The 18,263-nt window shown below is 38.3% G+C and overlaps 1 protein-coding gene across 2 annotated transcripts; it reads right to left on the bottom strand.

Moving 5' to 3' along the window:
- Positions 1-8,465: 8,465 nt before the first annotated feature.
- LOC131438896 (zinc transporter ZIP11) lies at positions 8,466-17,616 on the bottom strand. 2 transcript variants are annotated; one of them, XM_058609284.1, is made up of 4 exons: positions 17,071-17,616; positions 15,799-15,869; positions 8,913-9,968; positions 8,466-8,851 (listed from the first exon to the last, which is right to left on the bottom strand). In XM_058609284.1, exons 3-4 carry the CDS (start codon positions 9,899-9,901, stop codon positions 8,773-8,775), a joined length of 1,068 nt encoding a protein of 355 aa, XP_058465267.1. In that variant the 5' UTR covers positions 9,902-9,968; positions 15,799-15,869; positions 17,071-17,616; the 3' UTR covers positions 8,466-8,772. The 2 variants fall into 2 exon arrangements, with proteins under 2 accessions (XP_058465267.1, XP_058465268.1); XM_058609285.1 differs by lacking the exon at positions 17,071-17,616 and adding an exon at positions 15,935-16,401.
- Positions 17,617-18,263: the final 647 nt, after the last annotated feature.

The raw sequence follows: 18,263 nt of genomic DNA, 5'->3' as shown, positions 1-18,263 counted from the left end.
TCTTGAGCTCAGGATCCAGTTATTTATTCCAGACTTCTTCTATTCGGTTCTTTTTAGAACCATAATAATACTCCTAAAGAATTATGCGGAAATTTACTTTACTGTACTCTATAAAACCCATTCTGGTAGTTATGGCGAAAAATCGTCTTCATGTTTTAGAGCTTAGTTCTGGAATATGGGTTTAGAATTTAGTCTGCGTGCTGTTGAATGTAACTAATCTGTAATTTAGTTTAGGCGCATCGTTTAAATTTCTAGTAATGAAAGAGGGGAAAGTTGCACAATTCAAACAATCGATGAACTACCAATTCGAATTCGGAAGCATAAATAAAGCGTGTCATATTCGTATTCACGACATCCAGTTATGTCTCTGACATTACACACCCGTACTTTTTTCTCTTCGATTTTTGAAATAAACCAAGAGATTGTTTGTGCATAAAATACAGAATAAAACAGTGCTTTGATTGCGTAAGTCATCTCTAAGAAAACGAAGTGGGTTCACTATTATATGCACTTCCGGCACCGGAACCCGAGAACCGGTATAATCAAAGTCGGATCGTACGGTTACCAACTAACATGACACACAAACTCTACTAGTAAGCAGTCTAAATTACGATTTAAATGTTTGTTGCATCCGAAAATATTTTAAGTGACGGTGTACAATATTGAACACACTTTACCGTATAACTCCGGAACCGGAAGTCGGATCCGGATGAAATTCAGGAATTCCGTATGGGACCACGAGACCTTTCATTTGAATCTAAGTTTGTCAAAATCGGTTCAGCCATCTCCGAGAAAACCTAATGAGATTATTTGACACACACACACACACACACAGACAGACATTGCTCAGCTCGATGAACTGAGTCGAATGGTATATGACACTTGAACCTCCGGGCCAATTTTCACTAGTCGGTTTTTCAAGTGATTGCATAACCTTTCTATCGTTTTTTTACATTTTGCATAAGATTTCAAAAATATTGTGTCAAAATTTCAATTCAATCGGAACAAAACTGTCAAAATATTTTTTGAGAACAAAAAATTAAACGCATTTTTCTGAAAACCAATTTTTCGAAGTCAGTTCGTGCTTGCATCTCATCCGACACAGTCGAAACTTGGCCTACAAGACAATTTGTATTGATTTCAAGCGCTGCAAAGTTAGACCAGCAGCAACCGAAATTGAAATCGTGCTTAAGGATCCTAGCTACCTTTGATTTTGCAAGCGTTATTGGGAATACGAATGAAATACGATCGAAAAAACGATACGTCGTTATTCGGAATAAGGGTGAAAAATGGAAGCTCCTCTCCCCCTAGAAAAAGGGTGACAACGAGATCCAATGGTCAAAAAAATTATTTTATCTAATGAAAACATGGCTCAATCGGCCACGTAAAGCTTGTACGTAAAATGGCCTGAATAAAAAATATTTTATAAAAAAACTACAAGGATCAGCCCCACTGATGTGGAACAAGGCAACCAAAATTTCTATTGAACTTAGGCATCTTAGCGATACGAGTTATCCGAGTCTCTGATATGTCAGAAAGTAAAGGCAAAGGTCGTTTGCCATTTACTGTCCGAACCAATCAATTATTAATCTCATGTCTCATATTTCTACGTATTGATTAGAATGTTCATAGCCATGTATTTTTAATTGTATATCATTAAAATGTTGATTATTAGCTAGCAGTGTCCTATTTTGCATGCAAAAAATCTCCGGCATACCGGATTTCCCTGCCATAGTCGACGGTTTTGAAGAAGTAAGCGATATATCAAAGAGAAAGCATCGCTCTGATTGGTCAATCGATGCATAAGCGAAGCTGTTGGAAGCACGCGAAGCTATAAATATAAGCAAAATTATAGCTAACGTTTCAGTCTTACACGTAGCTTGCTAGAGGTAGGTTGTTGCTAAACAGCAAGACAAAAAGTGCCATAAAACGATTTGAAGCTTTAATTGCTATGCTCTGATCTTGTGTCAGGAAAGATTGGATGAAATCCCATGTTATGTCGTTTCGCCTGAGAAATTGACAACTACCCCAGGGTAAATTTTGAGTGCATAAGATTAATTTCTAATTCATATAAGATGAACTCGATTGATGATAAGATAAAGTTTATCGCTTCAACCGACATCGCAGAATGGTAGTAATGGTAGAGAAACGCTATAAAAATAACTGCTTGCATACAAAAGTTGAACACAAGCTTGGCGAAGAGAAGCTTAAATATCGATATCCGTATCGCAAGCATGCACAAACATATAATTGCATACATTTGGGCTATTGATGTAATTTCGTTGGCTAAAAAACAAATACAAATCATGACAAATATAGTCTATATTCTGGGTTCGCGTGTTCTGTGTTGGTTCATAATAAAGACTAAGCAGACTCTCGTGCATTTGCGGATTCAAAAGTGTGACGATTAATTGAAAATATCCATCAATAGAAATTTTGGTTGCCTTGTTCCACATCAGTGGGGCTGATCCTTGTAGTTTTTTTATAAAATATTTTTTATTCAGGCCATTTTACGTACAAGCTTTACGTGGCCGATTGAGCCATGTTTTCATTAGATAAAATAATTTTTTTGACCATTGGATCTCGTTGTCACCCTTTTTCTAGGGGGAGAGGAGCTTCCATTTTTCACCCTTATTCCGAATAACGACGTATCGTTTTTTCGATCGTATTTCATTCGTATTCCCAATAACGCTTGCAAAATCAAAGGTAGCTAGGATCCTTAAGCACGATTTCAATTTCGGTTGCTGCTGGTCTAACTTTGCAGCGCTTGAAATCAATACAAATTGTCTTGTAGGCCAAGTTTCGACTGTGTCGGATGAGATGCAAGCACGAACTGACTTCGAAAAATTGGTTTTCAGAAAAATGCGTTTAATTTTTTGTTCTCAAAAAATATTTTGACAGTTTTGTTCCGATTGAATTGAAATTTTGACACAATATTTTTGAAATCTTATGCAAAATGTAAAAAAACGATAGAAAGGTTATGCAATCACTTGAAAAACCGACTAGTGAAAATTGGCCCGGAGGTTCAAGTGTCATATACCATTCGACTCAGTTCATCGAGCTGAGCAATGTCTGTCTGTGTGTGTGTGTGTGTGTGTCAAATAATCTCATTAGGTTTTCTCGGAGATGGCTGAACCGATTTTGACAAACTTAGATTCAAATGAAAGGTCTCGTGGTCCCATACGGAATTCCTGAATTTCATCCGGATCCGACTTCCGGTTCCGGAGTTATACGGTAAAGTGTGTTCAATATTGTACACCGTCACTTAAAATATTTTCGGATGCAACAAACATTTAAATCGTAATTTAGACTGCTTACTAGTAGAGTTTGTGTGTCATGTTAGTTGGTAACCGTACGATCCGACTTTGATTATACCGGTTCTCGGGTTCCGGTGCCGGAAGTGCATATAATAGTGAACCCACTTCGTTTTCTTAGAGATGACTTACGCAATCAAAGCACTGTTTTATTCTGTATTTTATGCACAAACAATCTCTTGGTTTATTTCAAAAATCGAAGAGAAAAAAGTACGGGTGTGTAATGTCAGAGACATAACTGGATGTCGTGAATACGAATATGACACGCTTTATTTATGCTTCCGAATTCGAATTGGTAGTTCATCGATTGTTTGAATTGTGCAACTTTCCCCTCTTTCATTACTAGAAATTTAAACGATGCGCCTAAACTAAATTACAGATTAGTTACATTCAACAGCACGCAGACTAAATTCTAAACCCATATTCCAGAACTAAGCTCTAAAACATGAAGACGATTTTTCGCCATAACTACCAGAATGGGTTTTATAGAGTACAGTAAAGTAAATTTCCGCATAATTCTTTAGGAGTATTATTATGGTTCTAAAAAGAACCGAATAGAAGAAGTCTGGAATAAATAACTGAATCCTGAGTTCAAGAACTAAATTTAGAACCAATAACAGACTCAGAATCCAGTTTCAATTCTAGAATTGCAATTTCGAAACTCAAATTAGTTCCGGAATACAGTTCCAGAATCCAGTTTCAGCACGCAGGGTCTGAATTCTAAACCTACAATGCGGAACTACAATCTGAAAATTGAACTTCTCGTTATGACTACCGAAAACCAAATGATGGCAGGTGCTCTCTCCGTCGCTGATGGTTTAACTCCCGCGATGGTAGTCTGCTCGCCTTGAAGGCCAGCAAGCGAATGAAAGTTGCTACCTGAGCGTTTGAGGTTTTAACCACGCAAAAGGTGCACTCTCCGTCACTGCTGGTTGATGGTTTAACTCTCGCGACGTCTGCTTCCACCAAACGCACGAAAAGAAATGATCGATTTTCGACCACGGTTCCCCTTTTATACGCATTCAGTTGAAGATATGTGCCTGACTACCTCAAAATCGTCGTCCTTGCGCGAAAAATCCAAGCGAAAGTAAAGAGTTTTCCGCATTATTTTGAAATTTTGAGAAAACTTAATTTTTGAGTTGTTTGTAGTTATCTCACACTGTTCAAAATATTATCCTAAATTCCTGATCAAATTTTTTATGAAATGGTGAAAGAATTATGTTGCTACCATTAATACAAGTCGAGATATTCACGATTAAGTTCTGCCCATTCTTCCATATGGCTAATTTTGAAAAGGCACCCCATAGTAAAGTAAGTCGTATTCACGACAAAATTTTCAATAGAATACCACAATATTATATGTACATGAGAAAGGCATAATTACACTACTAGGTGGATTAAAACAGGTTTTTAACCTCAAGTTCGAATCGGAGCCAATTTTTACTATTCTTATTATAGTAAAAAAAACTTGTATCGATCAAAACACGTTGTAACACGATTGTATTTTTAAATACACAAATAGTTCTTGAACAGACTCGCAATATACGGCCGTACGTTGTCGTGATGGAAAATTCGGATTCGATGCGATGGTCTTTTGATGGTTTGACCACAAGCATAACATCCAGGTTAGACGTATGTTGTTTGGTGTTTGGTGATTATCATAAGAACTCCAACTTTTCCACTTCGTTCATCGATTGTACTTCATCCTATGAATACATACGAGTACCATGGCTGGTAATACATGTCTACTAATGAAACCATTTTCAAGGACTGGTCCTAATCAGGCGCGTTGTCAGAAAATTTTGGGAATTTTCGTTCGCTTGTTCGAAATAATCTATTTTATAACATGAGTTAAATATCTAAAGAAAAGAATCCTAAGGATTCCTTTTTTTGTAGTCCCATTTAGATCTATATTCAAACTAGTGCAACGGTCACAAGTTGGTGTTGAATACTTCATGTCAATGTCCCGTCATCTCCTTCTCTCACAACAGAACATCGACCCCGTATGACTACAATGTGTCGCAAGTGGTCTTAAAACGGCAAGGATCTAACAGTTCGGCTGAAAAGCTCGTATCGTTTAATAGAAACACACATTTTTTTGCCAAAATTCGTTTTTATTATTCAACATAATTGCCATCAGAGGCGATACAGCGATTATAGCGATCTTCCAACTTTTCGATACCATTTTTGAAGTACGATTTGTCCTTTGCCTCAAAATAGGTCTCAGTTTCAGCGATTACCTCTTCATTGCTTCTAAATTTTTTACCAGCGAGCATTCTCTTGAGGTCTGAGAACAGGAAAAAGTCACTGGGGGCCAAATCTGGATAATACGGTGGATGAGGGAGCAATTCGAAGCCCAATTCGTTCAATTTCAGCATGGTTTTCATCGACTTGTGACACGGTGCATTGTCTTGATGAAACATTTTTTCTTCTTCAAATGAGGCCGTTTTTTTTAAATTTCGTCCTTCAAACGCTCTAATAACGCTTTATAATAGTCACTGTTGATGGTTTTTCCCAAAATACAGACGCCATAACCTTACCGGCCGATTGTTGAGTCTTTCCACGCTTTGGGTTCGGTTCATCGCGTGCAGTCCACTCAGCTGACTGTCGATTGGACTCCGGAGTGAAGTGATGGAGCCATGTTTCGTCCATTGTTATATATCGACGAAAAAAATCGGTTTTATTTCGATATAACAGTTCCAAACACTGCTTAGAATCATCAATTCGTTGTTGTTTTTGATCGATTGTGAGCTCACGCGGCACCCATTTTGCACAAAGCTTTCTCATATCCAAATATTCGTGAATAATATGTCCAACACGTTCTTTTGATATCTTTAGGGTGTCAGCTATCTCGATCAACTTCACTTTACGGTCATTGAAAATCATTTTGTGGATTTTTTTCACGTTTTCATCGGTAACAGCCTCTTTTGGACGTCAACTGCGTTCATCGTCTTCGGTGCTCATATGACCAGTACGAAATTTTGCAAACCACTTACAAATTGTTGCTTCGCCCGGTGCAGAGTCTGGATAACACTCATCAAGCCATTTTTTGGTATCGGCGGCACTTTTTTTCATCAAAAAGTAGTGTTTCATCAACACAAGAAATTCCTTTTTTTCCATTTTGTTCACAATAACAAAAGTAGCTTCACTGAAAATGCAATATCTCACAAACTAATAATCAGACAGCTGTCAAATTTATACACGTATCTTTTGAAGGTTGGTACTAACTGAAAATGGTATGGATTTAATTCTAGTGGCGCCCTCTCATAGAAACGATACGAACTTTTCAGCCGATCTATTACCACCTAAAGCAGGTTTCTTTGCGAATTTAATCTTCGACTATGTAGATCTCTACTAAATCTCAATGCACCATCCTACAGTATGTGCTGCTTATTTAACTGTTGTTGTAAATAGTTCGATTTTCATACACCTCAAAATACTATGAAAAATGGTGGGAGCCGGATGACGTGAAACCTGTATCACGAAACAGATTAAAAACCAGTTTAATTCGAGCTTTCGAAACTGATATCTGAATCTGAATTGTAGAACCGAATTCTGAACATAAATTATAGATTTTAATTCTAAAAATGGAACTGAAATTTTAAGTGCAATCTGAAGCTATCGAATTCGGTTCCTAAATCCAGCTTCAAAATTCTAGTTCAGAATTCAGTTTTCGAATCAAGTTCAAAATCCAATTCCAGAACTAAGATTTGTTCTTATATGGTCCTGAAATCTATTTCTCTATCCCCACTCTATACCCTGCTTTGAATTGTTTTTGTGTTTAAACGTATTTTTATTATTTAATAGAAAAAATGTAGTTTAATCTTGGAGAAAACATCTCGATCGAAAAAAAGTTTCTTAATTTTCAATAGTTACAAAAAATAGTAAAAAAAATATGGTGCAAATTTTTCTCCCATTGTTCGTAGAAAAAGACTGACACAGCTTTCAGTGGTAATTGCTTAATAATATATAGAATCTGTCAAGAGGAGAGAGCGAGGCGCATGAGTGTATTGAATGTGAAAGTTCAACAGTTGATTATTTAAACTTGCACACGTTTTCAATGATTTAACTCAGTGAAATTTGTCGGCCAGAGTCGAACTGGAAAAACTTTCTGTAATGAAAACATCCGACTTTCTTAAAAATCTGCCCAAAATCAGTTTTTTTGCCAGATTTTGAATTCAATTTCAGAATCGGAGTCCTGAATTCTGAATATGAATTTTAGAACTAAATTCTTGAACTGCATTCTGGAACTTCGTTCTAAAGCTGTATCAGGACCGGTGCTTTGGAACTAGTTTCTGGATCTTAATTTTGTTCTGAATTATTAGTTTTAAAATTTATATCCAGAATGTCCAGGATCTGAATTTCAGTTCCGAAATCCAGGCTCAGAATCCAAGATCTGAATCAAAATTTTGAATGCAGTTCAGCTTCCGTTCCAGAATTTTGGGTATAGGTTCTGAAACTGAATGTTAGCATTTGATCATGAACCTGGATTCTGGAATTGCGTATTCGAAACACTTTGTTCTGGAATTGGAGATGGCTTCTAGAAAATTAATTGAAAGCAAAACCTTGGTATTACATTCCTGTTGTGGAATTTGACCTTCTGTTTCAACAGAGTTCGCAGCCGATTGAGAGTGTACAGAAACATTGTCGGGGCTCGAACGTACAACAACTGGTTTGTAAAACCAGTGCCCTAAGCATTAAACCGCCAACCCGGGTTATGACAATTAACTGAACTCTGGAATTTAAACTGAGCTCTGCATCTAGTACTGGAACGGGGATATGGACCTAGATTCTGGTCCTTCCGGAACTAAATTTCAGAATTGATTCATAAAACTTAATTCTCACCAGCCAGAATGATAAACATGAGGTGCAAATGCGCAAATCCATCAGTTCGCACCATCGATGTGGTTTTCTTTATTGGCAGGGTAGCTCAATGGTAGAGCGGTTCCATAGATCTTACTACAACTGCATGCCTGCAATTCTGTCTTTGTAAAACGAAGATTTCATTACACTATTTCTTTCAATTGTTATTCATTTTCAGTCTCATATTTTCTGTAGGTTGAAAGCTGATGACAAAGTACGTCATAACGAAAATAAATTTATTAGTTTGGATTTGTGATATTTTCTAGTGATGTATTACTCCATAAGCACTTTAACTGTTTGTCATAAAATGTATTTGTACAGTGAACTAAATAAACTAAGTTAAAAGAGCAGGAAAACGTTCGGCGTTTGCTTCTGTTCAAAGCGTACATATCATGTACTCTCACAATCTGTTATGCTACTACTATTACTATCTTTCATGGAAATCCATGATAAATGATATTTGTTTTTTTGTGTTGTCCCCTATTAAGTATTTCTGACGAATACAATTAATACTTACTCAATTAAAGTACATCCCAGTCGAATCACATCGGTTTGTATTGATTGTTGGAAAGTAGGACTGTCGAAAACAAAAAACTTATCCAAGCCCAACGTCGAGGCACATCATCACCACGAATCCAGCGATCGATCCCCAGGTCGCTAATTGACCGTTTCCACTGGAAAATGAAGCCAAATATTAAAGTTTTTAGATCTAGTTTAAAAAATTTAGAGCTGTACCTAGCGTGTGCCTCCGGTAGAATGTCATCCGCAACGATATAGATCATGGCACCGGCCGCAAACGAAAGAGCATAAGGCAAAATAATCGTAGCTAGGCTGACAGCAACTGCACCAAGGATTCCAAAGATCGGTTCAACCATACCGGACAGTTGACCGTACCAGAAGCTTTTGCCGAGGCTAAACCCGGCTGCATGCAGTGGCAGACTGACAGCCAGTCCTTCCGGAAAGTTTTGAATCCCGATGCCAATAGCCAAATTACGTGCAGCCTCAAAAGTGGCCGATTCGGTTGTTCCAATTGCACCGAAACTGACACCAACGGCCAACCCTTCGGGAATGTTATGCACGGTTATAGCGACCACCAGTAGCATGATTCTTTTCCATTGTGACAACTGAGCATCGATTTGACTTTGACTTGTGTTGGTATATAACGACTGTTCTTTGCACATCTCACTTCCCTTTCTGCGTTTTCTCGATACACTGCCATGCTGCGCATTCAAACAATCAGCGAAACTGTCCATACCGATTGCAAACGAACTGTCCTGGGGATTCGGAGCTACTCCCGCATACGAACTCCTGCCATGCTCCAACGATGAAACTTGATCGTCAATCGCAATATCTGCTTTGTCCTTGTTGGCGTGAGTCAAAGCGATCATCATCGTCGGACTGTTGATTCCCAGATAGGAAATAACCTTATCCGTCCCGTAAACGAAAATCGCTCCCAACAGGAATCCGATCGCCACCGGTATGAAAGCAAACTCTCCCTTGCTGCCGTACATTTTCGAACTGTCGGCAAGTTCGATGGCCGGTGCCAGCAGAGACCAGAAACTGGCAGCAATCATGACACCGGCGGCAAAACCAAGTGAGATATCTAACGATTTTCGCTGGTTGCCACGTAGGAATATAACCATTCCGGAACCGAGCGCCGTTAAACCCCACGTCAGGAGAGTTCCCAGTAGGGCCTGAGTTACTGGTCCGTAATCCTGGATCATGGTGATGGTGACTGTGCTGCGTTGCGGTTAATTAAAATGGTCCAGGTGTGGGACGAGAGAAGTAAATCTGGAACGATAGAATGGGGAAATTTCTTAAAACAAGTATTCCATTGTATTGTAGTTTGTTCTATTGTTCATCTTGAAATGTCTTGCAGGATAGTTTATTTGGCAAATATTCATCAATTAGCATCAAAGTTCTATAGTTAGGGAGGTTTAAGGTTCACAGATAGTTAAAACGATGTTTTACTGACATTTTTCTGTTTCTATAAAAATAGCCTTTTTTAATCAATCTAGTGGTATAATGATGGCTTTCCCATATTACTTATATTTTCAAAAACATCACTTGAAGATTCTGTCAAAAAAATTTTAAACTTGAAAACAATCAAAAACTTCTTTGGGTATAAACTACCATAATCTTTTGAATTGGTAAACAGTTATGTCAAGTTGATATAGATTGAAATGTGTCAACCGTGCACGCCCTGGTTGGTAAACGACTGGACAATGCGCAATTCAGGCCCCAATGTGGTTCCTATAGCTGTTAGGTAAGGTAAGGTAAGTCTTTTATCGCAGCATCTTTTCTAAGTGGCAAGGATAACATTATGTGAATCATATGGTGGCATGCTGCCATTTTGTGTTGATGGGAATGATTGGAAGTATTTGTATTATGACACGGTCCGTATTGGTTGGCTTCCTATATATTTCGAAAGTTAAGGATTTTGCCTCCCGGACAATAAGAATATCCAAGAAAGGTAAACTATTGTCTTTCTCTTCCTTATAGGTGAATTTATTATTTTTTTGTAAATCATTAATTATTTCTAAGAAGTTTGATAAATCGTTGCGTTTGATGATGCAAAATATATCATCTACGTATCTCCCCCAGCGATTAGGTAATAATGCTTATTTAAAAGTTTTTCAAGGTTTGCCTTAAATAATTCACATAAAAACGGCAAGAGGTTTCCTCAAGGTTTCGAATTTTTTAAAGAATTTTACCAACGAACAAACAAAACTTCTCAATCTTGGGTTTAATAATGCAATTTATTCCAAAGTAAACCTGGAACAAGTTATTATGGACGTAGAAGCAGGATAAATAACTGTAATCTTTTTTTTTCACAAATTAATGACGCCAGAACTATTATAGGTGATATCATTAAAAATACTTCATTGAAATTGAAGTATCATCCAAAGAATTGGAAAAGGGACTACCACATCACTTCAAGTCAAAAGTAACAGAGCACGCCTTTTTTGAAGATCATGAACTCACTACTCACTACCAATGACATAAAAATCTTAAGAAAAATTTCCAATCCATGGAAATTAGATTCAGCAGAAAGTTTAGAAATATTCAAAAATAACTCCACCTCTTTATTAAACCAAGACCAAGGAAATAGATCTTCTTGGCTTTTCCAGTTACTACCCATGTCTAAGATAAAAACAGACATTTTCCAGTTTCTGTTACCTATTATCTTCCTTTTCAATTTCTTTGATCCTTTTGTGATTTACCTACTTACGTTCCTACCTACTTACCTACTTACAGAACATGGGTTCGATTTTGTATTGCGCTGAAGGATGATGAGTAGGCACAATTCTGTATTTAGTGCTGGCAATATGTATTAAATCTGTATCCTGCACGTAATCCGCATAGACGTATACAAATCAGAACATCACACATAATTCTGTATGAATGGCAACTCTGTTGATAAATGAAAAAAATTAACCTAGTCTAGAAATCAGGAATCAGAACAAATTGACTCAAATGGCACGTTCCCCTTGATATTTGGAGATTTGTGCCTTGCCATCAATTTGATTTTAGCATCATTTTCCCGATATATAAGAAGGAAGGATTGAAAGGAAATGGTAAGGGTTGGACTAGGAGGATGGGAAAAATTGACGACACAAAAACACATAAAAGCAGAAGTAAATTCTGCACCCCTAAGGGATGCTGAACAATCTGCTGGGGATCACATTTAGTGGAAGCAGAAGTAAATTCTGAACCTCTACGAGGTCCCGAACAGTCTGCTGTTAATAAAACTTCCAACCCCCGAGAGGATTTAGAGATCTTACAAAAGCGACACAATTCTGCACTCCCGGAAGAAAGCAGAACGATTCGCAGTATGTACGAGAAGAAGTAAATTCGGTACCCCCAAAAGGATGCCAAACAATCTGCTAAACCCTATTTAAGGTGAATACAGAAAGGATTCATTCACTCCAGGAAGAACGATTAACCTTTCTGACTATAGCTCCTTACCACATTGGGTGAGAAACGAGAGAATATCCTTTAATTTTAGCTCCGCATACAGACTCAATCATGTATGGAGAACCAAAACCCGGATAAGTAGTTGCGTCAATGCGGGACAGTTACATATCAGATGATCACACGAATAATACTCAGCACGTTGAATAGTAGCCATGTCATAATTGAGTTTGCAATGTCCAGTCAGAGCTCTGACCAGAATACTGCAATGATGCTTGGAGAAATGCAGTAGACACTTTGACATTTTCAGATTCAAATCTGGTAAAAATGCTTTTTTCTGAGCGCAAGTTTGCAAGCTGCGCCAGTAGCTGGCATGTTTGGATGCAGCCCAAGAACGAATCTTGTGCTTTATCCAACTAGTTGAAAGTGGTAAAGCTGGTTCAGGACCAACGAAATCATTCGTTGCACCAGCTCTAGCCAACTCATCAGCCCATTCATTTCCAGTAATACCAGAATGGCCGGGTACCCATAAGAAGTAAACAGCATTTGAAATGCTGAGGTCTTCAATTTGAGTTCGACATGCGATCACTAGATTCGACCGTGAATCATTCGAACTGAGTGCTTTTAAAGCAGCCTGACTGTCGGAACAAAAATAAATTCGTTTACCACAGATCCTCTGCTGAAGTGCCGATTGTACTCCACATAGAATCGCGAAGATTTCAGCTTGGAACACAGTACAGTATCTACCAAGTGAATGAGACTGCTGCAGCTTCATTTCACGACATTAGACACCAGCACCAGCACGACCATTCAACAGAGAACCGTCCGTATAACAAACTGTGTGTTCATCAAGTTGTCGTTCCAGACAACCATTCCAATGCTTTAAAAGGAAAACTGCCTGTGTAACCATTTGAGACCACAAGCGAGTGTGGCTGGTAGCATAATCTAATGGGTTACTGTTCCAAAGCCCTGTAACCTTAAGACGGTATGCACAAGATAATGCTTCTTGTTTTAGGAACATATGAAGTGGTTTAATGCACAGTAGCGCCTCTAGAGCAGCAGTAGGAGTTGTCGTGAATGCTCCTGTCATCGCCATTAGGACCATCCTTTGGAGATGATTTAGCTTTGACTGAACTGTCGCGACTTCTCCTTTCTGCCACCATACAAGACAACCATATGCTAAAATTGGTCTAACAATAGTTGTGTAGATCCAATGAATGTATTTGGGTTCGAGTCCCAATGATTTTACAAAAGCTCGTTTGCATTGGCCGAAAGCCATGAAAGCTCTTTTAATCCTGAAGTCATTGTGAGCAGACCAATTCAGTTTTGAATCAAGAATAACTCCGACGTTAACTTTAACTTGATCAACCACAGTGACCTCTGAACCGAAGAACTGTAACGGACGAGCTCCTGTGATTATCCTACGATAAGTGAAAAGCACCATTGATGTTTTGCCCGGATTTACAGATAATCCAACCTGACAACACCATTGCTCAACAGATCGCAGGGCTTGCTGCATTAAATCAAAGAGAGTGTTAATGCTTATACCGGTCATCAATATATGATAATCGTCGGCAAAACCATAAGTCGGAAATCCAAGGTTATTAAGTTTCCTCAACAAACCATCAGCGACTAGGTTCCATAAAAGTGGGGATAGTACACCACCTTGAGGACACCCACAGACACTCAGTTTTCTAATCTCTGCTTGCCGAAGCGATGAACAAAGAAGTCGATTGCTAAGCATTGCGTGTATCCAATTTGTGATACTTAAAGGTATGCCACGACCACGGGCTGCTTCCAGAATTGAATTGAAAGACACGTTATCAAAGGCACCTTTAGTATCTAGGAAAACTCCCAAGCAAGATTGCTTTTGTGAGAAAGCTTTTTCAATGTTGTACACAACATCATGTAACAGGGTTGTAGTGGACTTTCCACGCTGGTAAGCATGTTGCATTCCATGTAGCGGATGCACGCCCAAACTAACATTCCTGATATAGTGATCGAACATGCGTTCCACTGTTTTAAGAAGAAATGAGCTTAGACTGATAGGCCTGAAACTCTTCGCTTCCTCATAAGTGTCGCGACCGCCTTTGGGAATAAATTTGACAATTATTTCCTGCCAGGCTCTTGGAATATATCCTGTCGCAAAATAAAAAGTATTTTCTTCAAAACATGTTTGAAATGTTCATACCCTTTCTGCAGTAACACTGGGAAAACTCCATCCTTTCCAGGAGACTTGTACGGAGCAAAACTCTCAACTGCCCATTTGACCGATTCAATTGTCACAACGCTTCGAGCAAAGGCCCAAGAATCGTAACTACCTGAAAAAGTCTCGGGAAGAGCTGTCGGTGATGGATCCATACATCCTGGAAAGTGAGTGTTAAAAAGATAGTGAAGTACATCACCTTCATCAGACAAGTGTTCACCATCTGAACTTCATAAGAAACTGACATTAAAGTCCTTAGACTTCGAAAGTAACTTATTTAATCTGCTAGCCTCGTTGAGACTAGAGACATTTGTGCAGAGGCTTTTCCAACCACTTCGCTCAGACGATCGAAGAGCACTAATTGCACGTAATCCGCATAGACGTATGCAAATCAGTACATCACACATAATTCTGTATGAATGGCAACTCTGTTGGTAAATGTAAAAAATTAACCTAGTCTAGATAACAGACGGATTGTTTTTGATAAGGTAACGTGGCGCCATCATGATATATGCGAGTACTATCCCAACTAAAGGTATATTCGAAATTACCTTTGAAATGATTAAAGAACCAAATTTGAGTGCCCTGTCTGTTAGTCTGTGATATGGTGTTCTGTGCCGTATCAATAGATAAATGACGTTTTGGTCCAAATTCACATGTGAAGGCGGTAAAAATGCCACACTTTGATTATTACTCGACAATACTTCTACATGCTTAAGATACTCAGTTGTAGAGAAATTGCAGAACAGGCTTATGAGAGTTGTTTTCCGATGTGGTCGTCTTACTCCAACGAGAACTATGTAACACGCTTCAGTGATTTTCTGTGCGACAAAGAGTTATTTTCAATAGTTTGTTGTTTATATGCAAAATGAAGACAGAATTGTTGCCAAACTACCTAGTTGATGAACACACGAGGAGCTGATGATTTTAGATTTCTCCTATATTCAAAAAAACATCACAAAGATCAATATTTTACAAAGGTCTTCAAATATCCAACAATCTTCCACTAAATACAAAACAGTCAACCAGTTTTACCCAGTTCATATTGAATATGTGAGATAATTATTGACATGATGGCAATATGATAGATGAATAAAATCATCCTTTCCATTTAAAAAAAGCGTATGAAGTAGAGGTAGGACGACAGAGTCCGGGACTATTAAAAAAATCTTAGCTTCGGTAATGTGTCTTCGCCACATTGATAGGTATGTCAAGAAACATTTGCAAAACCTATAACCACCTCGCCGGGCCTATCCAAAAGTTGAGTGTGTTTTCTTGAGTTAGGTACATTCACCCTAGTAAGGTAGATTTACATTTACAACTAACGGAAGCATGATTTGGGCAGCACGCGCATCAAAGCAAGCCGAATTAGAGATATTTTTTTTGTGTCTAGATACCGGATAAATACCAAATTTCGTATCACTTTTTTGGACTATCGCTCCACTTGACAATCAAACAGAATTTCTTCACTGGACAACGTTTTAGCAAAAAGATACTTACGTCATATAATCGGCTTAAGAGATTGGATGCAGGCGTCTCGCTGGGTGGTAATCAATCGTTTCGTAGTCGTCCTAAAAGAACAGAAATAAAGGGCATTATGAATTATGAAAAGTTACCTTAATTTTAAAGATCTTACTCGAACGGTAAGTTATGGTTACTCATCAGATAACAGCAAGGTTCCTAATCACTGGAGAATAATTATGTAGGCCGTTTTTTCAGTCGAAAAAAAAATATTTCACTGCGCTATGCTGATCGGTACTGTGAATATGCCCACAGAACACTTTTAACAATTCTCTCTATCTTTCAGCAAAAGCATTTATATACCTTGCTAACTATCCGCAGCGGTATCACACATGAGAACCGCAGAGTTCGGTACCCGTTTACAGCGTCTTACCAACTACAACCGGCAGCGTCGGTAAACATCATAAAGGATAGCAGAGCGTCTCAGGGGTGAGCCGAAGAAAACCCACAAATTCGTTAGAAATGGATGATTCATAAGCTCGTCTAAATCCAGTTTCTATACTAAATAGTTGAACAAATATCTAATCGTTCTAATTATTCACATGCCTAACGACGCGATTCGATAGGATGAATGGAATTTATCGGAACCAAAATATATGCGCTAGCCCCTCAACCGAATGCAAATTAGTGCATGTTTTCTGATTGCTAAGAAATACGTGACCTACGAACGACAGTGATAAGACTGGTAGAGCACTTTATCACACATTGACAGTGCGCAATCGGACGTACTGGAAAGAAACTGGAGATTTTCAGTAACACGTTGGTTACAAAACATTAAAACAAAATCTAACGAGTCGTGAGATAAATTTTATGAATTACAAAAAACTAACTGAAGATAACTACGAACGATAAGCTCGTTCCGACTCGTTTCAACACGAGCCTTCGCAGACGATCGTAGAGCATTGATCGAACCAGACGGCAGCATTGATCGACGCAAATGCCTTCTACGTTTGCATTTTTCATTTCACTGGCAGATCAGAATGACCTGTTGTTTACCTTTAAAAGTTTATTGTTATTCGTTCATGACTCGACAGTGTAACAAATGCCAACGAAGCTGCTTTTACTATCAGTTCACTATCAGCATTAATTTCGAAGCAAAAATTAATTTGCGACATGGCTGCAGATTGAATTGATAACTTTGTATTACGTGGACCAGCTGTGAGAAGTTCTCCAATGGTAATTGGGTGACGTCTGATGTTACAGTCAAGTATCGTTAACCGGAAAAAAACACAACTGTTCTCTACTACTAACCTTAATCAAGGCCGCAATCCGTAAATCCAGCAGGTGCAGTTTATTTTAACTACACAACCGGTACTGAATCCATAGCTTTTACGGTTCAAAAACAAACATTATCATTTTTCTGTGGTTGTTAATCTTTCTCACAACTGACTGACGGATTGATTCCACGGCAAGACTGAATGTGGGCAGGTCGGCTCATTGAGGATGTTCCATACTATGTACTGGGGCTCCTATCCTATACAAGCATGGAACAAATGACGCTATATCAATCAGAGAAGGCGTAGCTGAAGTCCACGACGTAAAATACACTGGTGGCGTGGTAAGACAGTTTTGGTTGTTTTGGTAATTTTCTCACGAAAATAAGTATGGCGCGCCGGGATTCAAACATGTAAACATAAACAAACGACCATTTCAGATCTGGATTTCACTTCTAAGTTACTCCAGTTGTCACGCAGCCTGGCGAATCTTTGGCACTAATTGAAAATCTGGACATTATTCTGTTCATTTAGTTGGAGGAAGGATTTGGCGGATCGCACTGTGGTATCTATTTCAGTTATTATGGATAATGGAGTGATTGTGCTGTGGGTGGCATTTCAAATGCAGGTGATGAAAAAGGTTGAAACATCCCGGAACGAAACACCGCGTTTCACTGTCAATACTTTCGCAAACAGAGCCAACTCTAAATATTTTCATAAAAGCAACTCCCGGAACGTCATTTGTTTATGTTTTTTCTTCTTCACGTCTCTCTGTTATTCCAAAATAAAATGACAACCGCACTAACACATAGAAAAACGTGATCACCAGGGTATTTTACATCGTGGCTGAAGTCAAAGCAAACAATTCGCATAAATGAGCAATGGTTCAGGTCAAGTTTGACATCGAATTGCTCTGTTTGTTGGTTTCTCTTTCAATTTGTTTAGAATAATAAAAAAAACAACCCTAATTTTTTTCATAATAAAAAATCTGTCTCCAAAAACGACGAAATCTGCTTCTCATTTTAAGCTCTTGATACGAAAAAAATGAAAAATGTATTTGTATCAACACAACACTACTTGGTTCACTCAATTGCCGCAAATGCAATTCATTTGTTAATAGATGCCAAAGCTAGTGTATCCAAAGAATCGAAAATAAATGTCTTAGCTCTACAATCGGTGTCTCCTTCAGATCGTTTTAGATTTCCGATTTGCCACTTCCCATTTATACAT

This window comes from Malaya genurostris, chromosome 3 (genome assembly GCF_030247185.1).
Source record: "Malaya genurostris strain Urasoe2022 chromosome 3, Malgen_1.1, whole genome shotgun sequence".
Lineage (NCBI taxonomy): Eukaryota > Metazoa > Arthropoda > Insecta > Diptera > Culicidae > Malaya > Malaya genurostris.
The sequence above is the reverse complement of the archived record's forward strand: the minus strand, read 5'-3'. Positions and strand labels throughout refer to the sequence as shown.

Bases quoted from the DNA above. Each gene is read 5' to 3' on its own strand.
- LOC131438896 (XM_058609284.1), bottom strand. From the start codon at position 9,901: ATGATCCAGGATTACGGACCAGTAACTCAGGCCCTACTGGGAACTCTC. The intron at 8,852-8,912 runs GTACAGCTCTAA...TTCATTTTCCAG, and splicing joins CTACCGGAGGCACACGCTAG to TGGAAACGGTCAATTAGCGA.